At 50.0% G+C, this 26,056-nt stretch overlaps 1 protein-coding gene and 1 non-coding gene across 2 annotated transcripts; both read right to left on the reverse strand.

Moving 5' to 3' along the window:
• Nucleotides 1–100: 100 nt before the first annotated feature.
• Nucleotides 101–15,662, reverse strand: GPR139 (G protein-coupled receptor 139). The gene is made up of 2 exons (XM_056866434.1): nucleotides 15,557–15,662; nucleotides 101–1,035 (listed from the first exon to the last, which is right to left on the reverse strand). The coding sequence occupies exons 1-2, from the start codon at nucleotides 15,660–15,662 to the stop codon at nucleotides 101–103; spliced, it is 1,041 nt and encodes a 346-aa protein (XP_056722412.1).
• A 2,189-nt stretch (nucleotides 15,663–17,851) lies between these two features.
• Nucleotides 17,852–17,924, reverse strand: TRNAA-UGC (transfer RNA alanine (anticodon UGC)). The gene has a single exon. It is a non-coding gene; the product is annotated as a tRNA-Ala (tRNA).
• Nucleotides 17,925–26,056: the final 8,132 nt, after the last annotated feature.

Genomic DNA, 26,056 nt, shown 5'->3' on the forward strand with positions numbered 1-26,056 from the left:
CAGCCACGCTTTGCAGGGACCGTTTGGACACCCATGTCCCATCAATGGAACAGCCTGAAAAGAACTCGGCATCTAAGAGATTAAATCTTTCACGTGACAATCATGGTGATATTTTTATAGGCTTTCCGTTTTTATCGTATTGGTAAACCAGCATTTTGATACAGTGCGAGTTGGCGGGGGATATCCAGGGACTGCTGGTTATGGAAAAGTTGTGGTTTGTATAGAACTGGACCGGTTGCTTCTGACATTTGAAGAAGGCTTTGAGGGTCGCGGCGGCCATGGTGCGGAACCGCTTGCTAATGAAGCAGTACAGGAAGAAATTGATGGCCGTGTTCAGCAGCGCGAGCATGTTGGCAACGTCGGAGACAATGTGGACCGACCACTTGTTGTCTCTGGGCGAGACGTAGAGGTGATACAAGATCATGATAATCCTCGGTGCCCAGAGGATGGCAAAGATGGAGGTGATGGCGAACAAGATGGCGGTCGTCTTCCCGGTGGAGTAGCCTCTCAGACGGAAATGACACTTCTGCCGAAGCTTGTACACTATGATGGAGTTCAAGATGAAAAAAATGGAGCAGGGCACGAAGTAGATGGTGAAGCAGTGGACCCAGATGAAGATGTGATGGACCAGCGTGCTTTTGTAGCCTTCGATCCAAATCTTGGGCCACCAGTAATAAGGGATACTGGTCAGAAAGCAAATGATATAAACACCTACAATGATTTTCCGAGTGCGGGCTGGGTAAGAAACCATGTGGTACTTCAGAGGATGGCAGACGGCGATGTACCGGTCGATGGTGAGGGGCACGGTAATCCAAATAGAGGTGTGAATGGACGAGAACTCCAAGACGTTTACGATTTTGTCCAGGACCTCTGGCATCTGCTCTTTCAAGATGAAGTCCTCCAACAGAAAGTCCACAAAGGCAATAAAGAAAAGCACCAGCAAGTCCGCAGCCGCCAGAGCTAAAAGGTAGTTGTAGGAGGACTTCTGCCGGCGGGCCACCAACTGCGACAGGATGATGACTGTCAAAATGTTTGCTAGATCAAGAAAGAGAGAGAAGAGGTCTGTGAGCTTCTCTGGAGGCAGCGGTCATCATCTGAATAGGCAAACTGTTTAAAATGTGCGCCCTGGTTGCATTTTAGCCTTTACAGGGTAACCTGGTAGCTCCGTTGCAAAAAGTGCTGGTCTCTGCTCTGTGAACCACCACCACCACACCATCCCCTTTGCATCTGCTTGACCCTCTGCTGTCCAGCCCCTTACTGTCTGCTCTTGACTGGCAGTCGCTCCGCCAGAGGAGGAGCCTGTCTTATCGGAGATCCCCTTACTGGAGATGCTAGATCGCAATGGGTAGCTGTATTAGTCCATCTGTAGCAACAGAAAAGAGCAAGAGTCCAGTAGCACCTTAAGGATTGGCAAGATTTCTGGCAGGGTATGAGCTTTCGTGAGTCCCAGCTCACTGAAGAAGTCAGCTGTGACTCACGAAAGCTCATACCTTGCCAGAAACGTTGTTAGTCTTTAGCATGCTACTGGACTCTTGCTCTTTTCTATTGGAGATGCTAGTGATTCAGCTTGGAGTCTTACACAAAGCAGGCACTCTACCACTCAGCTAAGGAAGAAGAAGAGTTGTTTTTTATATGCCGGCTTTCTCTACCACTTAAGGCAGAATCAAACCAGCTTACAGTCACCTTCCCTTCCCCTCCCCACAACGGACACCCTGTGAGGTAGGTGAGGCTGAGAGAGCTGTGACTAGCCCAAGGTCACCCAGCTGGCTTCATGTGTAAGAGTGGGGAAACAAATCCAGTTCACCAGATTAGCCTCCACCGCTCATGTGGAGGAGTGGGGAATCGAACCCGGTTCCCCAGATCAGAATCCACCACTCCAAACCACTGCTCTTAGCCACTACACCATGCTGGCTCTCCACAATATATATTTTTGCCCACATGAAGCTGCCTTCTAACGAGTTAGACCATGTGTCCGTCAAGGTCAGTATTGCCTACTCTGACTGGCAGCAGCTCCCCGGGATCCGATCCATTTAAACTGGAGATTAAACCTGGACCTTCTGAATGCAAACAGGTGCCCTATGGCTGACCCACAACCCAAATCCCATTCGCAAACCAGGCACTGTTTTTATTCCCAAGTCTCTACAAAGAGGGGCTGGCTCTGCCTCACCCAAGACTACCATCTCCAAGCTCGCCGCTGGTTCTATTAGTTCACGAACAAAAAGCAACCGAGGTTTTCTGGCAGCCTCAGTTGCCAAGTATTGACATTTTTTGCATGCGTACAGTAATTACTTCTCTTGCGGAGCTAATGCGCCCTGTTTAATGTTAAACTTCTGATCGTGCTGATTGCCTTTTCAAGGCCAATCAAGAATAATTATGAGGATTCCTCCAAATAAGAACCAAGGGAAATGAGGGAAGCATACGGAAGGGTGTCCTCAAATGCACCCCGTGAATGCGCACCATTGGCCACTTATTGCCAGCTTAGGCTCTGATACCCTTAGATTTGTAAATGCTGCTTCCCCTTGACTTCTTAGAAAAGAACCCTTTGAGTGTCAGGGGAGAGAACTGGCATAATTTTAGCAATACAAGCATCTGCCACGCACATTTCAAGAGAATGATACAATCGCTCAGGTTCACAGTCATAGAATCATAGAGTTGGAATGGACCACCAGGGTCATCTAGTCCAACCCCCTGCACTATGCAGGAAATTCACAGCTACCTCCCCCGCACATCTCCAGTTACCCCTACTCCGTGCCCAGAAGATGGCCAAGATGGCCTCCCTCTCGTCATGTGCTTAAAGTCACAGAATCAGTCCTTTGTAGAGAGAGAAAGAAGGAGGTATTTCTATACATTGCAGACAGGTAGCCGTTACTGGGCCTGACATGGATGGCCCAGGCTAGCCTGATCCCGTCAGATCTCAGAAGCTAAGCAGGGTCGGTCCTGGCTAGTACTTGGATAGGAGACCACCGAGGAATACCAGGGTCGCTGTGCAGAGGAAAGCAATGGCAAACCATCACTGTTAGTCTCTTGCCTTGAAAATCCTATGGGGTTGCCATAAGTCGGCTGCGACTTGACAGCACTTTACACACACAGCCATTGCAGGAAAGAAACAAATGGGAGGAGTCCCAGGGTACCTTAAATGCTTTGCTGATTTTATTAGGGTAGAACTTTTTTGTGTGGACTGAAGCCCATTGTCTGCTAATGGAGGATCCCACGTCATGCCATTGGTGATCTGAGCCAGCATGGTGTAGTGGTTAGGAGCAGTGGTTTGGAGCGTTGGAGCCTGATCTGGAGAACCGGGTTTGATTCCACACTCTTCCACGTGAGCGGCGGAGGCTAATCGGGTGAACTGGGTTTTTTCCCCCACTCCTCCACACGAAGCCAGCTGGGTGACCTTGGGCAAGTTACAGTTCTATTAAGAGCTGTCTCAGCCCCACCTCCCTCCCAGGGTGTCTGTTGTGGGGAGGGGAAGGGAAGGTGATTGTAAGCCGGTTTGAGTCTCCCTTAAGTGGTAGAGAAAGTTGGCATGTAAAAACCAACTCTTCTTCCTGCACCCACAAAGGTTTATGCCCAATAAACCTGTATTTAGGATGTCATGAGTCTTCCCCCCACTAAACCTTTTTTTAATGCTCCTTAGCGAGTGTTGTAAGGAAATAGCTTTGGCATTCAACAATGGCATATGAATATCAAGGCTGTAGAGCTCATGTTTAATGTTTTCCCTTTCTCTGCTGATGTCCATTGTTGACATTTTTGATCAGTTTACCATTAAAAAGCATCTCTTGGTCCACCTGGCTGTCCCTTCTGCAACTGTGCCATTCCCTTTGTGAGAGCACGTCCCAGTACCAGAGGCAGTATGCCTCTTTAAATCAATCGCTGGGGATTGCCCAGCTGGTTGGCTCTCTCAAGTAGTTCTTGGGTTTTTGCAATTCAGGGTGCTTGAACACATGAAGCTCCCTTCCACTGAATCAGACCCTTGGCCCATCAAAGTCCGTACTGTCCACTCAGACCGGCAGCGTCTCTCCAGGGTCTCAGGCGGAGGTCTATTCACATCACCTTACTTGCCTAGTCCCTTTAACTGGAGATGCCGGGGACTGAACCTGGGACCTTCTGCATGCTGAGCAGACGCTCTACCACTGAGCCACGGATCAGTGAGCAACCCTCATCAGACACAGTTAGCAAGGGATCTTCTTTGCAAAGGGCCTTTCCTCCACCCCCAATATTTATTCATAGAATCATAGAGTTGGAAGGGACCACCAGGGCCATCAAGTCCAACCCCCTGCACAATGCAGGAAATTCACAACTACCTCCCCCCCCCATATTCATCTTTCAGAAGATGCCCCCCCTCCAGCATAGGGCCTAGGGCAGCTGCCTTTGCTGCTTGAGGATTGTATATAAAGTGGCTATTTTGATTCAATTTTGATTGGTTCTGCTCTCCTGTTGTTGCTTATTTGTCTTGTTACCTCTTTGCCTGTACCAATTGCCTTGATTTTCCCCACCCTAGTGTTCTGGGCTCTCCCTTTGCTGATGTGGTTGGGGCCACCTTCACCGACTCCTATGTTCAAGAGAATTGGGGCTGTCTATACCCACCACATTGGGCTGGCGTGTGCCGAATACATCCCCTTTCAGACACGCCCCTCCGCGGGGGGGGGATCGCCTTTGGGTTTTGTTATTGCGCAGACTGCCGCCCTTCCTTTGTGTGTCTCCTTTTGCCAGCTGATGCATCATTGCTCCGACCTTGACGACGCTTCTGTGCTGAAACTTGCACGGTTGAGTTTCAGGATGCTTTTGATGCGCCACCGGTCCCTCTGCCTCCGCCACAAACCTTCCATTCCCTGGAAATTGTTATTTTAAACAGCCGCAGCTTAACAGACACCTTTGCCAGATGGGCGGTATTGACCAGGGCTAAGTGTCTTTAATGCATGCTCCTTCCTGCCACCTGTATGGAGCTTTGTAAGCAATTTTAATGTTGTTTTCTTTCATCAGTAGACAGTAGTTCTAAGCACATAGGCTTTAAACACTGCTCCTCTCTCAACATCTTAGCCAACAGCACACTTTTTTTCGTGCTGGCAATCTGTACTTAACATGTAAGAAATGCAAGATGAGGGTGTTAGTGGGGTTTAGCCTCATTGGTTGTGGAATCATCTTTGGGGAGGGGCCGTGGCTCAGTGGCAGAGCATCTGCTTGGCATGCAGAAGGGCTCAGATTGAATCCCCGGCATCTCCAGTTAAAGGGACTAGGCGAGTAGGTGATGCGAAAGACCTCTGCCTGAGACCCTGGAGAGCCGCTGCCAGTCTGAGCAGACAACACTGACTTTGATGGACCAAGGGTCTAATTCAGTATAAGGTAGCTTCATTTGTGTTCATTTGTGGGGCATCAAAGGCCTTCACATGCTAGCAAGCTGACATGAATAGAAGGCTGCCAGTGTAGTATGGTGATTAGAGAATCAGACTAGGATCTGGGGAGCCTGGATCAAGGTTGTTAGGCAAAGCCCATATGTCTAATCCAAGGTCAGCCAGTGAGTTTCATGGCAGGGTGGGGCCTTGAATTTCGGCCTACCCAGTCATAGTCTCAAAAGGGTAGCCATGTTGGTCTGCAGTAGTTGTGAAGGTAGTTGTGAATTTCCTGCACGCTGCAGGGGGGTGGACTAGATGACCCTGGAGGTCCCTTCCAACTCTGTGATTCTATGATTCTAAATCAGCATTGTATCTTTGCAAGCATCCGTTACAACACCCAGCAGAAGAAGAAGAAGAAGAAGAGTTGTTTTTTTAAATGCTGACTTTCTCGACCACTTAAGGAAGGCTCAAACCGGCTTACAATCACCTTCCCTTCCCCTCCCCACAACAGACACCCTGTGAGGTAGATGAGGCTGAGAGAGCATGACTTGCCCAAGGTCACCCAGCTGGCTTTGTGTGGAGGAGTGGGGAAACAAATCCAGTTCACCAGATTAGCCTCCACTGCTCATGTGGAGGAGTGGGGAATCAAACCTTGTTCTCCAGATCAGAATCCACTGCTCCAAACCACCGCTCATAACCACTACCCCACGCTGGCTCTGTAAGAATCTAAACAATTAATCAAACCAAATAATCTCTCTCCTTTCCAGCAACTTGTCCCAGATCATGAACGCAACGTGTAAAAATTATGGAGCTACAGATTTTATTTTTTTAAGGTTGCCCAAAGTCCCCAACGGAGCTCTCTCAGGCCACCGGAATCCTCGTCTTCAAGCCTGTGCCATTCCTGCTAACTTTACAGTCTTTGCCAGTCTAAGCCCATAGAGACCGATGTCCATAGGCTGGCCTAAGCCTGCATAGGATCGCTCAATTTGACAGAAGGCTTTGGTGGTGGGAAGCGAAATGCCTGTGGTGTAGTGGTTAAGAGCCAACATGGTGTAGTGGTTAAGAGCGGTGGTTTGGAGCGGTGGAGTCTGATCTGGAGATGCGGGTTTGATTCCCCACTCCTCCACATGAGTGGCGGAGGCTAATCTGGTGAACTGGATTTGTTTCCCTGCTCCTACACACGAAGCCAGCTGGGTGACCTTGAGAAAGTCACAGCTCTCTCAGCCCCACCTAACCTCACAGGGTGTTGTGGGGAGGGGAAGGGAAGGTGATTGTAAGCTGGTTTGATTCCCCCTTAAGTGGTAGAGAAAGTCAGCATATAAAACCAACTCTTCTTATGTGCTCAGGGCCCCTGGGCCTGAAAAGCTGCCCTCTAGAGGGATCTCTGCTGCTCCGCGCCAGCAACTCTATAACACGGGGCCGCTGCTGTCTTATCGTACTACCCAAATGAAACCTTGGCGTTTCTTTATGCACTCAGCATACTGTACACGTACAGTCGCCTCGGATGGAAAGGGGAACGTTGTCCTCAGATGACACCGGTGAAGCGAGGCCAGGGCAGAGGCATGCAAGGAAGCCTCTGGTGTTTACAGCAGGGATCCTTCTGGTTTTATTTGACCAACCTGCCTGTGCCCTGGCTCCCGACCCACGTGAATTTAGCCTCTCGGTGGGTGGGGGAGACGATGCTGGAAATTTTTCGTCTGGAGCAACTGCCTGCGGCCCAAGGGGACACATCTGCTTTAGCATCACAGGGGCTGTCCTTGAAGCTTCCTTCCCGGCCCTTGCATGAGATCTCCCTCTTTTCAGGAAGACAAGAAATGACAGGGAGCGCCTGGTACACCTCCATGCTTTCTATGAACTTGCTGTGCTCGGATTCTTAAGGTGGACTTGAGTCAAACGTGTTGGAAGCTTTTCGCGGCTGCCGTGCCTGCTTACCCAAGAGGCAGGCCCAAACTGTACCTTGTTAGAGCCACACGCTCCACGGGAGGCTAATTTCTAATCATATTGAACCTGCAGAATGAATTCAATTTAGAGTCCCCCTCCCCTTAACCTTTCCGTTTAATCCTTGGCAACAGATCCAAGATGGGGAAGAGAGGAGACGAGAGCTTCAGAATGTAACAATGGCATAATTAACCATACCGGCATCCTGGAATTCCCCCCCCCTTGCTCAGTTCCAAAATGAGCAATTAGAGCTCCCATCGCCAATGGAGTATCATTTGCAGCGTCAAACCATCTTGAGTGGAACCGAGGCATTTCTAAGCTCAAGTATGCCTCTCTCCAGTTGATTGTATTTGGGAGGGGTGAGAATTCTGCATCGTTAATTAAAAATATTACTTTGCCCTTAAAAAAGGGTGTAAGGACCCAGCTGCCCACACCCCTCTTTGGCTTGCCAAGATCAATTTACTACAGATTCCTCTCATAAAAGAGTGTTGTTTTAAACCCACCTGATTTCATGCAGGGCCTTGTTAGAAAGATGCTTTGGTTACCCCCCACCCACCCACCCTTGATATAATGAAATCCTCTACTGAGAAACAGAACAGGTGGGGGAACTGAATGAAAAGGACTCTGGGGAGTCGGGGCTTAGTGTCTGAGCACCTGCCCTGCATGCTGGAGGTCCCAGGTTCAATTCCTGGCCATTCCAGTTTTAGAAGAGAAGGGTCTAGGAAGTACCTTTCTCTACTGGAAAGCTACTGCCCATCAGGGTGAAGAATACAGAGCTGGATGGGACCAGTGGCACAATTCTGGAGAATGCAGCTTCAGATAATCATGCATGAGTTGTGGATGTTGGTCCATTAGTTGGTGTGCTCCATGAAAACCCAGTTATCTAAATTCTTCTCTCTTTCGCACGTTTTTCTCTCTCAGCAAGGTCACCCAGCTATAAACTCTTCTTCCTTTCTAAAAGTTAAACTCTTGCCATGGTTTGCTAGCTTTCTACAGGCAGGGAGTTTTGGATGCGGTAGAGTGTTCAGTCACACATTGGTCAGACCTCACTTGGAATACTGTGTCCAGTTTTGGGCTCCACAATTTAAGAAGGATGTTGACAAGTTGGAGCGTGTCCAGAGGAGGGCGACCAGAATGGTCAAAGGTCCGGAATCCATGCCCTATGAGGAGAGACTTAGGGAGTTGGGTTTGTTTAGTTTGGAGAAGAGAAGGTTGAGGGGTGACATAATAGCCATGTTTAAATATTTGAAGGGATGTCATGTTGATGAGGGAACTAGCTTGTTCTCTGTTGCTCCAGAGACTAGGACACGGAGTAATGGATTTAAACTAATAGAAAAGCGATTGCACCTAAACATTAGGAAGAACTTTCTGACGGTGAGGGCTGTTCGACGGTGGAATGTGCTGCCTCAGAGGGTGGTGGAGTCCCCGTCTTTGGAGGTCTTTAAGCAGAGGCTAGATGGCCATCAGTCGGGAGTGCTTTGATTGTGGGATCCTGCATGGTGGGGGGAGGGTTGGGGTCACTGGGGATGTGGGGGGAGGTAGTTGTTAATTTCCTGCATTGTGCAGGGGGTTGGACTAGATGACCCTGGTGGTCCCTTCCAACTCTATAATTCTATGCAGTCCAGCCTGATGTGTTGGAAGATTTACAATTCCAATGTGATAGGTCGCACAGTCTTTCTAGAGGCAGAGGTGGGCTTTCAGTTTGACGCTCGAGTGCCATTATTCATTTTCTTGTTTTTAAAAAAATCATTGACTTTGGTTTGCCCTCATTTTAGTTGCTGCAGTTGATATTTCTTTTATTTGACCCTGTTTTAACACAACTCGATGCCATTTGTGACACCGTTTATATGCTATTTTGATTCCATTTGTGTGCAGTTGAGCCCCAGATGACATTGAAAAATGTCTTCATTTTTATGGCACGAGGAAAAGAGAGATGCCCCCCAAAAACAACTTTGTGGGTTGTTTCTCACAAGCGAATAATAAACTTGAAGTTCAGATAATCCAACTGAATCATACCGCTTTTCTCAAATTCCCTGTGCCATGGAGAGGAGAAAGTAGATGACGTTTCTTCCAGGTCGTGGGGCAGTTTGGCAGGGATGTGAAGGGAATGCAGGTGAGGTTTCAGAAGGACATGGACAGATGTGCATCTGCCTTCCTTCAGAGATGTTGTGTTCTCATGTGGGTGCTCTATGGGTGTTATTACAGTGCTTAGCTAAGTCTCCCTGGGTTTATATTTTCATTAGCTTCAGTGAGATGGAGACCAGAGCACGTGAACAGAATCAAAACATCTTGGGCACAGCCATGCTCCCCTGGTAATAAAATACATCCAGTAACTCCCTGAAAAGGTTATCCTGTCCCATGAGCTACTTTTTACAATGAAATCCCAGCGATCCTTTTTGACCATAAAGGTCTTTCCTACAATAAGAATCTAAAGTTTGGAAGGATCCAGTTGTATTCTGGTCCCATACCCATGTGTTACAGTGGTTAGTGGGTGGACTTGGAAGATCCAGGTTACAGAAGCCCTGGTTAGGCTGTGAAGCTCGCCCAGTGACCCTGGGGCAACTCACTCACTCTCCACCTAGCCTACCTCACAGGGTTGTTGTGAGGGGTGAACTGAATCCCTTCATCCATGAAAGTCGCTATGACCGCTTTGGAGGAAGGCTGGGAAATAACTGTGAGGAATTAATGAGGAAAGGCTCTGAATCAACCCTATCCCTCTTGTCCAGTGGACAAGAGAGGAATACAACCATGCATGGGGGAGAGGTAATCCTCCCTGCCCCTTCTTTCTCCCCTGTCCTCAGTTGCCTAGACCACCCAAAGTGGCAACTGAGACCTGCCTTTAAACTTCTTTGATTGTATATAACCCCATCTCTCTTTTTCTCTTCCCCCCCTTTTTTTTAACCCCAGGTTTGCAGAAGCCCATTCCTTATGCATGAATGCCCCCCTTGCAGATATGTTGATCCCCATGGGGGGGCATGACTATTAGATGATAGAGATATTTGCATGTCTAGAGATGCAATATAAAGGCAAAACTCTTTGAGCCAGCATGGTATAGTGATTAAGAGCGGTGGTTTGGAGCCATGGACTCTGATCTGGAGAACCGGGTTTGATTCCCCACTCCTCCACATGAGCGGCAGAGGCTAATCTGGTGAACTGGATTTGTTTCCCCACTCCTACACACGAAGCCAGCTGGGTGACCTTGGGCAAGTTACATCTCTGTTAGAGCTCTCTCAGCCCCACCTACCTCACAGGGTGTTGTGGGGAGGGAAAGGTGATTGTGAGCCGGTTTGAGTCTCCCTTAAGTTCTAGTATTATGCGAGAGGGAGAAAACCTCTCCCTGTCCATTCTCTCCACACCATGCATAAATTTATAGACCTCTCTCATGTCTCCCCTTAACGGCCTTCTTTCCAAGCTAAACACCTGAAGCGTTTCAGTGGTAGAGAGAGTCGACATATAAAAACCAACTCTTCTTCTTCTTTCACTGCAGTTCCCTTTACTATTGCAGCCAAGTCTTTCCAGGAACCACAGTCTTGGTGCTCAAAAGTCAATATGTTGCAAACACTGTAAATGGCTGGAACTTTGCTTGTCAAATTCTTATTGGAAGTCAGCTTATGTAGTGGTTAAGTGGAACCATAATATAGGGTAATCTAATCCTACTGATATCAACAGATGCCCCCCCCCCCCGACTTTTACAGCTTTTGCTGTCATTTTTTAAACGGTGCAGATCTGATTAAGGTCATGTGCTCACAAGATCAGCAGAGACAGAAAGTAGTTTTCTGGAACTCCTGTGACGTTTTGCAGGTAAACTGAGTTTAGTAGTGGACACAGGTGAACGGTTTTGTCAAGATACCCCTGTGTCTGTCTCCTTTCATTACTGAAAATCAGAGGGAGGGGTTTGAAGGTTCTGGTCTACTAATGAAGGAGTCTTGGTCTGTTCTGATCCTTCCCACTTTCTGAATGGTTTATGTTGTCAGCTGACAAACAGATCAAAAAAGGGCAAACGTTGGCCTTTTAAATATTACATTTGTGTACATCTAGAAACCAGAGGGAGAACATTTCAGTCTCCCTGAATGTTCTGGTGCTGACCTTAAAAAGTCATTATTCTTCAACAAAAGAGAGATTTCAGTATGAAATTAACCGCTGAATCAGAATTTGGCAAGAAGTTTAATTCTATCACATTGGGCCTCAATAAAGGAAATGAATTCTTATTACACTGTGAGTATTAAATTATTTTAGGATAAGAACATAAGAACAGCCCTGCTGGATCAGACCAAGGCCCATCAAGTCCAGCAGTCTGTTCACACAGCGGCCAACCCGGTGCCTCTAGGAAGCCCACAAGCAAGACGACTGCAGCAGCATTATCCTGCCTGAGTTCCACGGCACCTCATATAATAGGCCTGCTCCTCTGATCCTGGAGAGAATAGGTATGCATCATGACAAGTATCCATTTTGACTAGTAGCCATGGATAGCCCTCTCCTCCATGAACATGTCCGCTCCCCTCTTAAAGCCTTCCAAGCTGGCAGCCATCACCACATTTTGGGGCAGGGAGTTCCACAATGTAACTATTAATTGTATGAAGAAATACTTCCTTTTATCTGTTTTGAATCTCTCGCCCTCCAGCTTCAGCAGATGACCCCGTGTTCTAGTATTATGGGAGAGGGAGAAAAACTTCTCCCTGTCCACTCTCTCCAAACCAAGCATAATTTTATAGATCTCTATCATGGCTCCCCTCAGCCGCCTTCTTTCCAAGCTAAAATCTCTAGTAATGATCTCTAGTAAGGTTGTGTTTGTTGGCTGTGGGTGCTGCTTTGAACGCTCTCTGTGCTTATTTTGTATGCCCTGAAAAGTAGTGGGATAGACCTCTTGTGTTTCTTTGCCTTTTGAGCTTCCTGGCCACATTACCACCACCCCCATGCCCACATTTGTGTAACCTACCATTGGGGGAAACACTTCATGCCCATAATGAAAAAGTTCTCATCCACAAAAGCTTCGCCACAAATTTGCAAGTTTCTGAGATGCCACAAAACCCCATTCTGGTTTTGTCTCATCAAAGTGGATTTTGAAGACAGGTATACCAATGGGTATCAAAAAGACAGCGATCCTAGGGCATTATTTTTGTTTCTTTAAAAAATGCACATCAGAGATCCCGTTGATTAGCAGAAACCTTTTAACTCAAATCATTTCAGGATCTGTTTAATGATCTTATTCAGAAGACTTATCCTGAACTGAGTGGGACTTCCCCTGAAGTAAGTGTGCATATGATTGCAGATGTAGGGGGTATTCCTTAACAGGTCTACTTAGAAGCAAGATCCATGTTATCCTCTGGGGCTTATTCCCAGGACAGTGTCCTTAGGCTGGCAGTATGATACAGAGACCAGTTTTTCTACAGGGATGTGTTTGGGATCAAGTCCTGCTTGGAAGTCCTGTATATATCCATGCAATTTTAACCCCACCTTTCCCCCAAGGAACTGGCAACAGTATGCATCGTTTTCACCTCCTCCATTTTATTCTCACAACGACCCTGTGAGGCAGGTAAGGCTAAGTGTAAGGGACTCCTAACCTAGACACTCTTCTTCCTAATCTCAGATATATGGTTTTTTGGGGGGGGCATTAGGGGGAGAGTGGGTCCAGTTATTCAGTTGATTGTATAATGAAGCAGATCTGTTTGGTGGGGAAAGAAGGTACTTTGCGATCACCCGGAAAGGCACCCTGTTCTTTTACATGAGACATTAGCAAACTCAGTTTCTTAAAACCGGGACGCAATGCCCTGGAGAGAGTTTGATCTCCAAGACATTTGCTTTCACGCCATACAGAAAGGCCGTGCAGCTGAGGAAAAATGCGACTTTGCAGTCACATCCAACAGTTGTCTCGTAGGTTCGCATCTCTCTGTTTTCAACTGCAGTATTACCTGAGCTGTTCCATCCCACCCCGGCCCTCTCTGCCAAGAACCATTTACCTGCCAGCTGCTCCTCTCGCCAGTAAGCAGGCTACATCTGAACTGCGAGCCGTGAGGCAGAGTGTTCTTTCGAGCACAGTGCCGCGTCAGCACCACGGACAGCTCCTTTGCTGAAAAACATCCCAGGAAGCCGCTACAAGTGCTTAAAGGCTGAACTTGTGGGTAAGCTTTCCCCAGCCGCTGATCCGCTTGACAGCGGCCCTAGCTAGGACATACCTCTGCTTTTTTGTCTTATCATGGCTCGTTTTGGGAGAAGAAGAAGAAGAGTTGGCTTTTATATGCCAACTTTCTCTACCACTTAAGGCAGAATTAAACCGGCTTACAATCACCTTCCCTTCCCCTCCCCACAACAGATGCCCTCTGAGGTAGGTGGGGCTGAGAGAGCTCCAAGAGAACAGTGACTGGCCCAAGGTCACCCAGCTGGCTTCAGGTGGAGGAGCGGGGGAACAAACCCCATTCACCAGATTAGCCTCCGCCGCTCACGTGGAGGAGTGGGGATTCAAACCCGGCTCTCGAGATCAGAGTCCACCGCTCCAAACCACCGCTCTTAACCGTTGCACCATGATTTAGCCAGGACACTTAATCCGACTTTCTGAAGTCGGTGACTTCTGCCAGCCTGTTTCCTCAGTGTAACAAACCCCTGCAATGCTTCCTTAGACATACACACATGCACGCACACGTCATGTCTTGTCTGCATGTGTGCGTGCGTGCGCGCATCAAGGTTTCTGTGCCAGAGGATATGACTTCCAGAGAGAGTCCAGCGCGCTGCTGCAATTATGATGGGAAGAGTACACAAAAACCCACAAGCCACGTCCCATCGGTTTCCTCCCTGTTGTAATTTAAATCTCCAAGTACTAATTATCAGGCAAGCAGATCAGGGGAGGAACTACAGCTCTGTGGCCGCATGCCTGGTTTGCTTTCGGAAGGATGCCTGGCGTCTCTTGTTCGATCTTAAGTGAGACTTCTTAGCACGGTAGCTGCGGCTGCTTAGAGTAGACCACTGCTTGGCTCTTTGTGTGCAGCTCTCCAGAAGAATGCCAGAGAGCACATGCTTCGCTTGCAGAAGGTCCCAAGTGCCGCCCCGGCTTCTCCCGGCTCAAAGATGTTGGTCAGCGGCCAGCGGGAGAGTCACACTGCCTATCAGCACAGGCAACAGCGGCTACGTGGGCCATTGGTCCACCTCGGCACGCGGCAGTTCCATAGTTCGATCCTGAGTTCGATCCCAGGCATCTCCGCTTAAAAGGTCTCTGACAGTGGGTGTCGGGGGAGACCTGGGAGAGCCAGCAGGCAGATAAGGGGACAGGATAAGGCACTTTTGCATGGTCAGAAGCTAACGGGGGTATGCGGAAATGTCGGGCGCAAGCCCCCCAATGCCTGCATCACCTCCCCCCCTTTCAAAACCCAGCTCCTCCAAGGAGAGGACCTGTGGCTCAGTTTGTAGAGCCTCTGCTTGGCATGCAGAAGGTCCCAGGTTCAATCCCCGGCATCCCCAGTTCAAGGGACTAGGCAAGGAGGTGATGGGAAAGACCTCAGCCTGAGACCCTGGAGAGCCGCTGCCGGTCTGAGTAGACAGTACTGACCTTGATAGACCAAGGGTCTGACTCAGTATAAGGCAACTTCGTTTGTTTGGGGGAGGGTCTGCGGCTCAGTGGTGGAGCCTCTGCTTGGCATGCAGAAGGTCCCAGGTTCAACCCCCCGGCATCTCCAGTTAAAGGGACTAGGCAAGTAGGTGGTGTGAAGACCTCTTCATAAGACCTCTGCCTGAGACCCTGGCTGCGGCTCAGCGGTAGAGCCTCTGCTTGGCATGCAGAAGGGTTCCAGGTTCAATCCCCCGGCATCTCCAGCTAAAGGAGTCCAGGCAAGCAGGTGATGTGAAAGACCCTCTGCCTGAGACCCTGGAGAGCCGCTGCCGGTCTGAGCAGACAATCCTGACTTGGATGGACCAAGGGTCTGATTCGGTAGAAGGCAGTGTCCAGGACTTGCCTGATCCTCCTCTGCTCTGTCCAGCCCCCCAGAGAGAAGCAGCAAGTTGGGGTTAAACCCAGGCTGAAGCCGCTGCCAGTCTGAGTAGACAGTACTGACCTTGATAGACCAAGGGTCTGACTCAGTATAAGGCAACTTCGTTCGTTTGGGGGAGGGTCTGCGGCTCAGTGGTGGAGCCTCTGCTTGGCATGCAGCAGGTCTGAAGCCCTTGGGCTTGGAGACTTGAGAAAGCAGCCCAGGCATTCCCCTTTGGCCGCCCAGCCCGGAGCCTCACACCCCCTTCCCCAGCCCGGCCGTGGATCTCCGGGGATTGGGGGGGGGGGAGAGGAAGCAGCAGCCGCCCCTTACCTGGCAGCCCCAGGCAGAGGAGCAAGCTGTAGTAGACGATGGGGACGTAGCCTAAGCCGCAGCCGGGCGGGGAGCTGTTGCGGATGTGGATGTGGTCGTGCTCCATGGACCCCGCCTGGCTGGGTCCCCCCGCAGCGCTTGGGAGAGGCAGCGGCCGCCCGGGTGCCGGCTCCGCGGAGCACCATCCGCCGCCCGGGTCGACGGAGAGCTAGCCCGCCCTGCCCAGCCCGGCCGCTGGCTGGCGGAGGAGGCGGCGGCACATGGCCCTAAGATCTATTGGGCGGGGGGGAGAGGAGAAGGAGGGACCTGCGGCCAGCCGCGGCGCGCCAAGGGTTAAGCCGCGCTCCGGCTCCCCGGCTCCCCGGCGGGAGCGTCGCCGCCTGCCCGCCCGCCCGCCAGGCGCACGTCGCCGCCCGGCCTTTCTCCGGGGTCCTAAAGGGCGCCGCGCATCCCCCGCTTTGGCAACGGGGTGCCGGAGAAGAGCTGGACACGCCTCATACTGAACCAGACCCTCGGTCCACCAGAGTCAGTATTGTGTACTTAGACCCGCAGCGGCTCTCCGGGGTCTCGGGCTGAGGTCTTTCACATCACCTACTTGCCTGGTCCCTTGAACTGGAGATGCCGGGGATTGATCCTGGGACCCTTCTGCATGCCAAGCAGAGGCTCTACCGCTGAGCCGCAGCCAGGGTCTCAGGCAGAGGTCTTATGAAGAGGTCTTCACACCACCTACTTGCCTAGTCCCTTTAACTGGAGATGCCGGGGGTTGAACCTGGGATGCTTCTGCGCGCCAAGCAGATGCTCTACCACTGAGCCACCACCCCTCCACTAATATGAAGCTGCCTTGTACAGATTCAGACCCTTGGTCCATCAAAGTCAGTACTGTGTGCTTAGACCCGCAGCGGCTCTCTAGGGTCTCGGGCTCAGGTCTTTCACATCACCTACTTCCTTAGTCCCTTTAACTGGAGATGCCAGGGATTGAACCTGGGATGCTTCTGCGTGCCAAGCAGAGGCTCTACCACTGAGCCACCACCCCTCCACTAATATGAAGCTGCCTTGTACAGATTCAGACCCTTGGTCCATCAAAGTCAGTATTGTGTACTTAGACCCGCAGCGGCTCTCCCGGGTCTCGGGCTGAGGTCTTTCACATCACCTACTTCCTTAGTCCCTTTAACTGGAGATGCCGGGGGTTGAACCTGGGATGCTTCTGCGCGCCAAGCAGATGCTCTACCACTGAGCCACCACCCCTCCACTAATATGAAGCTGCCTTGTACAGATTCAGACCCTTGGTCCATCAAAGTCAGTATTGTGTACTTAGACCCGCAGCGGCTCTCCCGGGTCTCGGGCTGAGGTCTTTCACATCACCTACTTCCTTAGTCCCTTTAACTGGAGATGCCGGGGGTTGAACCTGGGATGCTTCTGCGCGCCAAGCAGAGGCTCTACCACTGAGCCACCACCCCTCCACTAATATGAAGCTGCCTTGTACAGATTCAGACCCTTGGTCCATCAAAGTCAGTACTGTGTGCTTAGACCCGCAGCGGCTCTCTAGGGTCTCGGGCTCAGGTCTTTCACATCACCTACTTCCTTAGTCCCTTTAACTGGAGATGCCAGGGATTGAACCTGGGATGCTTCTGCGTGCCAAGCAGAGGCTCTACCACTGAGCCACCACCCCTCCACTAATATGAAGCTGCCTTGTACAGATTCAGACCCTTGGTCCATCAAAGTCAGTATTGTGTACTTAGACCCGCAGCGGCTCTCCAGGGTCTCGGGCTGAGGTCTTTCACATCACCTATTTGCCTGGTCCCTTGAACTGGAGATGCCGGGGATTGAACCTGGGACGCTTCTGCATGCCCAGCAGAGGCTCTACCGCTGAGCCGCAGCCAGGGTCTCAGGCAGAGGTCTTATGAAGAGGTCTTCACACCATCTACTTGCCTAGTCCCTTTAACTGGAGATGCCGGGGATTGAACCTGGGACCCTTCTGCACGCCGCTGAGCCGCAGCCGGGGTCTCAGGCAGAGGTCTTATAAAGAAATCTTCACACCACCTACTTGCCTAGTCCCTTTAACTGGAGATGCCGGGGATTGAACCTGGGACCCTTCTGCATGCCAAGCAGAGGCTCCACCACTGAGCCACAGCCCCTCCCCGGAACATAAGTGAAGCCATGAACACATGAAGCTGCCTTATACTGTATCAGACCCTTAGTCCATCCAGGTCAGTATTGTCTACTCAAACCGGCAGCGGCTCTCCAGGGTCTCAGGCGGAGGTCTTTCACATCACCTACTCGCTTAGTCCCTTGAACTGGAGATGCCAGGGATTGAACCTGGGACCTTCTGCATGCAAAGCAGATGCTCTACCACTGAGCCACAGCCCCCTCCCCTAATACCGTAGACCACCCAAAAAGAGAAATCAGTGAGGTTAGCCCCACTGAACTGAGTGAGACTGGGTTGAACACATGAAGCTGCCTTATACTGAATCAGACCCTTGGTCCATCAAAGACAGTATTGTGTACTCAGATTGGCAGCGGCTCTCCAGGGTCTCAGGCAGGGGTCTTTCGCATCACCTACTTGCCTAGTCCCCTTAACTGGAGATGCGGGGGATTGAGCCTGGGATCTTCTGCATGCCAAGCAGATGCTCTACCACTGAGCCACGGCCCCTCCCCTAATACCGTGGACCGCCCAAAAAGAGAAATCTGTGGAGTCTAGATCAAATGAAGAAAGGGGGGTCTAGATCAAATAAGTGAGTCCCACTGAACTGAATAGGGCTGAGTTCTGAGTAAACATGCTGCCAGTCTATTAAAACGATAAGCTGTCCCATAATTATACTGTAAAAGGCATCTATGCCGATGTTTTGCTCAGATATAAATGTATTAATATTTATATCAACCTAATATGAAAGGATTTTATTAAGTGAATAAAAGCTAGACTATCCATTACATTAAAAAAGCTTCCATCGGTGGCTTTCCCTCGTAGAAAGGCATCCCTTTGTCATCAAGTTCCCTAGAAATAAGGCTACTGACTTCTTTTTCTTTTTTACTGCTGTTCTGCTTTAATGCCGACCAGAGACACAGGCATTTAGAAACGGAGCTTTCCTGATCACGGTAGGCAAAGATTCACCCCCTTTTCCTGCATGCAGGACTACTGTTCAAGGCATATGATCCATGTCGCTTTTAAAAAGGTGACCTGTCAGTTCTCAACATGCAACTTAAAAAAAAAAAAATTATGCGCACATTAAGTCAGGTAACAGCAGGTGGGGTGTGGTGAGAGGAAGTGTGGTGTAGTGGCTAGAGTTCTAGGCAAGAAGTGGAGAGACCCAGATTCAGCTACGAAGTCCGTTCCATGTTCACACTCTTGGAATATCTGTGTTGCTCATGTAATGAAAGTGGAGCAGGCTTCCTCGGGAGGTGGTGAGCTCTCCTTCCTTGGAGGTTTTTAAGCAGAGGCTAGATGGCCATCTGTCAGCAATGATGATTCTATGACCTTAGGCAGATCGTGAGAGGGAGGGCATCTTGGCCATCTTCTGGGCATGGAGTAGGGGGTCACTGGGGTGTATGTATGGGGGGGAGGAAGTTGTGAATTTCTTGCCTTGTGCAGGGGGTTGGACTAGATGACCCTGGTGGTCCCTTCCAACTCTATGTTTCTATAATATGAAGAAAATTGATATGCTTTCTCACATGATGCTGGAGTGTCTCCACTTCAAACTGCAACGTGATCAATGGATCACTCCTATTTTAATGAAATTACCTGCCACCGTAGCAGATGATAAAATAGTCCCCTTTTTGCTGGTGGATAGAGATCCAAGTAGAACACCGACAGTAGCCAAGTATCTCTCTGCCATATTTTCCTTAAAGAAACAGATTAAAAAAACAACAACTCCCTATTAACTGCTCAAGACCTGTGGGTCATGGGAGCTTGGAAGGAGAGGAAGGAATATCAGTGTGGGAGAGGGAACAACACAGACCCTACTTGCAGGCTTCCTGGCAGCACCTTTAGCCTGATCCAGCATGCCTGCTTTTATATTCCTATTTGATCACTCTGCGTCTGTCGGTATCTCATAGAATAGCCCACCGCACAGGGTCGTTGTGAAGATAAAGGGGCAGAGAACGGCATATTCTTCGTTTTAGACTCACAACAACCCTGTGAGAGGGGGCTAGGCTGAGAGAGTGCAGATGGCTCACCATCACCCATGGTCCGTCACCCACTAGGTTTCCATGGCAGAGCGTTGGTTTGAACCCCGAGTCTCCCAAGTCCCAAGCCGGCATGCTAACCTCTACACCACGTTGACTCTCCTTTCACGGTCTCGAGGCCAGCATGTTTCGGCATCACGCAACGTTCCGCCTCCCCCCTTTGCCTTCAAAGAGCAAGTTCGTACAGTACAGGAAGGCGAGGAAAGATGAGATTTTCACATTCATCCCCAAACAAGCCCGTGATTATCATTTTTATTGTGGGAACTTCTCATTTAAGGATTTATTGCTTATCAGGTTGCTTGTCGAAGCCCACGTGTAAAGTGATGATTCAAAACTGGTCATGGATGAAGTCATAAATCCACAGCAGCAGCGAAAACCTCAGCGGGCTTCCCCTGTGAAATGAAAGCAGCAACTGAGCCTTTGCTTTAGGAGCTCTTCAGCTCCTGAAATATGGACTTAGCTGGGGTGGAATCGGTAATTTTCTCCCAAGAGGGAGGCAGATGCCCATAACTCACGTGCAGCAGGCCAAAACAGTGGCTTTTCCCTTTCCCCTTGAAAAATGAGCTGTCTTGTTTGGCTGATGCAGCACGCTCCGTTCACGATCCCATTTGGCAGCTTGTTTTTCTGGACGGATCAGACATGCAGAGGACATGCTGCAGGCTTGAAGCTGTACAGGAAGCTGCTTCACACAGATCCAGACTCATTCGCCTATCGAGATCAGTCTTGGCCGGATCACGAGAGAGAGGGCAGGAAAGGGACGAGGCAGCGCTCGGCTCTCGTGGCCCTTTCTTGCATGCCCGGGGTCCATCTAGCTGTCCAAACTAAATCAACCACGTGGTGTAAAATGATTAAAAAAGATAATCTTAGGGCTTCTTATCTGGTAGATATAACAGCTCTCACATCACTGTGATTTCAAACTGTGCCCACGGAGCTTCTTGCCGGTCATTTTTCAAAAAAAAAACCCCGGGCTCAACTTATCTGTATCTGCGGTAGCTCAGTGCAAGAGCTACCCCATTATATCCTGGCCTGCCCTCTTTGCATCAAACCTCGGACTAAGTCCCTGGTAAATATTCTTTCTGCTTTACACTCATTATCCGATGCCGACAAACTAATTTTCTTGCTTTCTGATATCGATCCTGTTGTTTCCCGGAAAATGGCACTTTATGGCCTAGTAAGTAAAGTCAAGGTCCCCTGTGCAAGCACCGGTTCTTTTCTGACCCATGGGGTGACGTCACATCCCAACGATTACTCGGCAGGCTTTGTTTACAGGGTGGTTTGCCAGTGCCTTCCCCAGTCGTCTTCCCTTTACCCCCAGCAAGCTGGGTCCACATTTGACCGACCTCGGAAGGATGGAAGGCGGATTCGACCTTGAGCCGGCTACCTGAAACCAACTTCCATCGGGATTGAACTCAGGTTGTGAGCAGAACTTTGACTGCAGTACTGCAGCTTACCACTCTGCGCCACAGGGCTCCTCTTTATGGCCTAGTGGCCAGGAAAATTAGGAAAAGGAAAGACACTAAATGAGGAAAGGAACTGAATTGGTGTATTTTAATCTTATGACTTTCAAGGGATTTATATTTTAAGTTGTCATAATATTGTCCAGATTGTCAAGGCCTATGGCCGTGCACAATAAGTACATGACTGACTGACACATGCCCAGGGTAATTCTGATCGATCACCACTTTGGGGTCAGGAAGGAATTTTCCTCCAGGCTAGATTGGCCATGGATCCTGGAGGGTTTTTTTGTTTTTTGTTAGACTTCCTCTAGGTATAGAGTCAAGCCCCGTGGCGCAGACTGGTAAACTGCAGTGCTGCAGTCCAAGCCCTGCTCATGACCTGAGTTTGATCCCGACAGAAGTCGGTTTCAGGTAGCCGGCTCAAGGTTGACTCCGCCTTCCATCCGTCCAAGGTCGGTCAAATGAGGACCCAGGTTGCTGGGGGTAAATGGAAGATGGCTGGGGAAGGCACTGGCAAACCACCCCATAAACATAGTCTGCCTAGTAAACGTCGGGATGTGATGTCACCCCATGTTTCAGGAATGACCCGGTGCTTGCACAGGGGACCTTTACCTTTACTTTTTTAGGCATAGAGCAGGGGTCACTGGGTCTTTGGGGAGGTAGTTGTGAATTTCCCTCTGAAGTCCACTCCATGTTCGCTCTGTGTTCAGAGGCAGAAACTCTTGTAAAAGTGGGAGATCTCCAGGCCCCACCTGGAGATTGGCAACCTTGTGCTAGGCTGATGCTAGGGTTGCTGTAATCTATTTCAGGCCCAAGGGGTTCTGTAATTATTCTTTGAGAGTGTCTTGCATCCTCCATGTGACTTGTGAATCCAGGCGACTAGTCAAAAATGATGTCCGGCCGGTGTGCCTTTTGAGTCCCTTTCTAGAAAGCCAAATGTTCCTTTCGGAGAAAGGGCAGAAGAAACCAGTGGGGAGTGCTCTTTCTTTCTTATTGAGTCCCTGAAAAAAAAAGGAAAAGGAGACTCATGGAATTTTCTCTGCCTGGATAATAGATAGAATCGTAGAAACGTTGAGTTTGAAGGGACCTCCAGAAGATCAGAACGGCACCACAAGAATGAATCGCTGCTCTAATAAAAACCAGCTTTATCAGCAAAAGAAGTGCACCGAGAGGAAGGGAGGGCAGTGCATTAATTTTCCCAGGGTTGCTGGCAGACTGCAGCTGCAGAATCTGAACCTACCAGCACCGTGAGTTGTTTAAGAGACCTGCCTATGCAGATATATCATAGAATCATAGAGTTGGAAGGGACCACCAGGGTCATCTAGTCCAACCCCCTGCACGATGCAGGAAATTCACAACTACCTCCCACCCCCACAGCCTCCGTGACCCCCCACTCCATGCCCAGAAGATGGCCAAGATGCCCTCCCTCTCATTATCTGCTTAAGGTCATAGAATCAGCATTGCTGACAGATGGCCATCTAGCCTCTGCTGCTCCCGAGGAAGCCTCTTCCGCTGAGGAACCACTCTAACTGTTAGAAAATGCTTCCTAATGTCTAGAGGGAAACTCTTTGGATTTAATTTAAACTCGTTGGTTCTGGCCCGCCCTTCTGGGGCAACAGAAAACAACTCGGCACCCTCCTCTATATGACAGCCCTTCAAGTACTTGAAGATGGTTATCATATCCCCTCTCAGTATTCTCCTTTTCTGGCTAAACATACCCAGCTCCTTCAGCCTTTCCTCATAGGACTTGGTCTCCAGACCCCTCACCATCTTTGGTGCCCTCCTCTGGACACGTTCAGTTGGCAAACTCTTAGAGAGCAAGTGCACATTGTAGATTGGGGTGGGGGAGTACCAAATGTTTGGATGATGCTCCAGGTTCACCCCTTTCCTCCCTTAAATGGGTGCCCTGCTCCCCCCCAAGCCAGCTGATGCCAGCACATTCAGGCTCAGGGCCGTTCCATAGGGTAGCTGTTGCTTCTCCTTCTCCTAGCCCTGCTGGGTCAGGCGTGCCACCAGCCTACCTCCTGGAGGGCGGACTGCCCTGCTGTGTTGACTGGCAGGGGCAGGGACGAATTCTGCTGTATGCAGGCCGTTGCCAGGTGGGCTGCTCTCACCGGGCCTCTCCACCTCTGATTCACACTCTTTCTGGCTCTAGGATGCTCTGCTCACGGTCCACTGTCTCCTCTAAACACCTCCAAACAAACCATAAAGTGCCATTCCACCCCCTCAAATCTTCAGGTATTTCCCAACCCAGAGCTGGCACAATCCATAATCCTCAGTGCCCAGATGTTCAGAAGGGGTACAGGAGTTCCATTTGTCTGTGATCCTGTACCTTTGTTGGTACCAGCTACATTCTTCCTCAGGCTACCAACCCCCCCCCCAAAAAAAAAGACCAGGGGTAGAAAAAGGCCTTCTCTCATGCCAGGACTTAGGGTTACCAACCTTCAAGTGGTGGTTGGAAATTTCCCGGAATTACAGCTGGCCTCCAGGTGATAGAGATCAGTTCCCCTGGAGAAAATGGCCATGACTCAGTGGTAGAGCATCAGCTTGGTGTGCAGAAGGTCCCAGGTTCAATCCCTGGCATCACCAGTTCAAGGGACCAGGCAAGTAGGTGATGTGAAAGACCTCTGCCTGAGACCCTGGAGAGCTGCTGCCGGTCTGAGTAGGCAATACAGACTTTGATGGACCGAGGGTCTGATTCAGTGTAAGGCAGCTTCATGTGTTTGGAGGAAGGTGGACTGTGTGGCATTATGCCCCTCTGAGGTCCCTCCCTTCCCCAAACCCCACCCTCTGCAGGTTCCACCGCCCCCAAATCTTCAGGTATTTCCCAACCCAGAGCTGGCAATCTTACCGGGTCTACTAGATATCCATGGATGCCTTTGATGTATTTTGCACTATAGACCTTCTGGGCAAAAGAGAGAGAGAAAGAAAAAATGGTATTCCTCCACCGGAGTTACAAAGGCTTGCCGTCTGCCTTTAATCTCTCTGACATTCAGCCAGATAGCGTTGCAAACAACTATTATAAACCTCAAGGTTATTGCAGAAACGATCATCTTTTCCCTTACCTTTCTTGGAAGACAATCAAGTGTGAGATCATCAGAATGACTTCCTAACAGAAAAATTCTACCCCCCCCGCCCCGCGCTGTCAGTCAGCAGCAAAGCTTCAGTCGGGGGGCTGCTTCCCCGTGGTTTGGTTCCACGCTGCGCTCAGAATGATCGACCAAGCGGAGGGGCACTGTGGCGTCTTGGAGCAGTGGGGCGCCAACCTGGGGTCCAGCATGACTGGCGGCAGAGGTGATGGACGGCACCGTCCTTCCAGGCCGATGCGCCACTTTACAAATGTTACCATTCTGCCACTGAGCCAGAGCCCCTCTCCAAGGGTCTCAGTCGGAGGTCTTTCACATCACCTTCTACCTGGTCCTTTTAACTGGAGATGCCGGGGATTGAACCTGGGATCTCCTGCGTTCCAAGCAGATGCTCTATCAACTAAGCCACAGGCTGCATCCTGGTAGTGGGCGAGCGGGAACATGGCTGGCCCTGGACTAGACAGTGCCCCAGATAGGGAGCGTCTCCACTTTTAGTGTAGTGGTTAAGAGCGGTGGTTCAGAGCGGTGGACTCTGATCTGGAGAACTGGGTTTGATTCCCCACTCCTCCACATGGCCGGCGGAGGCTAATCTGGTGAACTGGATCTGTTTCCCCACTCCTACACACGAAACCAACTGGGTGACCTTGGGCAAGTCACAGCTCTGTTAGAGCTCTCTCAGCCTCATCTACCTCACAAGGTGTCTGTTGTGGGGAGGGGAAAGGAAGGCGATTGTAAGACAGTTTGAGTCTCCCTTAAATGGTAGAAAAAGTCGGCATATAAAACCAGCTCCTCCTCCTCTTCCTCTTCCTCTTCCTCCTCCTCCTCCTCCTCCTCTTCTTCTTCTTCTTCTTCTTCTTCTCCCCCTTTCATTTGCTCACCTTTGGAATACCTGATCTTTTCCCCCCAATCACTTTGGTAGGCCATCTCACTGCTTCGAGGCACAATTTGCATGCATGATTTATCCCTGTCACATAAAGACCAGAGATTTGCACGGCAGGATCCATAAATCTGTCTTGCTTTGCTTCCGGAGAAGCAAATAAAAAACAGATTTTGTTTCCTCTCCACCTATCGGAGCATGTTAATTGCCACGATGCTTCCGTAGCTCTGGCATCAAGATACTGAACCGGGCTCCAACTTCGGGAGGACCCAAAAATGGGAGCCTGGCTCTCTTGTAGGTGGTGTGTGTGTGCATGTGTGTGTGTGTGCATGTGTGCACACAAGTGCGTGTGCAAGGCTATGAGGTGGCGTTGCCAATCTCCAGGTGGTGCCTGGAGATCTCCTGAAATCACAACTGATCTCCAGACATGGAGAGATCAGTTCCCCTGGAGAAAATGGCAGCTTTGGAGGGTGCCGTCTATGGCTTTATACCCTACTACGAGGGCAAGCTGGGGAAGGAGGCTCAGTGTCAAATCTGCCTCTGCGCAATGTGTAAAATGTAACTTGGGACCGAACACCGGGAGAACTTCTGCGTATAAAGCAGAGATGCTACCCCCGAGCTGCAGACTCCCCCTAAAGTCAGTGTCAAAACAATAACTCAACCTCTGCAGTTACAGTATTTCTAAGTATCTCTTGCTGAGGGATGACAGATTTATTTCCCTTAAAAAAGAAAACAACCCGCATCTCCCCTTTTTATGTTTGCAAAAGGCTGTCTGGGCCCACCTGTTCTCACGTTTGGGAAACCGCTGGGAGTTGGCCAGACCAGATGTGGGACGCCTCCTGCCCTGCGTGCCAGATGCGCCTCGCTGCCCAGATGTTCAGAAGCTATCTCCCAAGCGTCT

Source organism: Euleptes europaea, chromosome 21, assembly GCF_029931775.1.
Source record: "Euleptes europaea isolate rEulEur1 chromosome 21, rEulEur1.hap1, whole genome shotgun sequence".
Lineage (NCBI taxonomy): Eukaryota > Metazoa > Chordata > Lepidosauria > Squamata > Sphaerodactylidae > Euleptes > Euleptes europaea.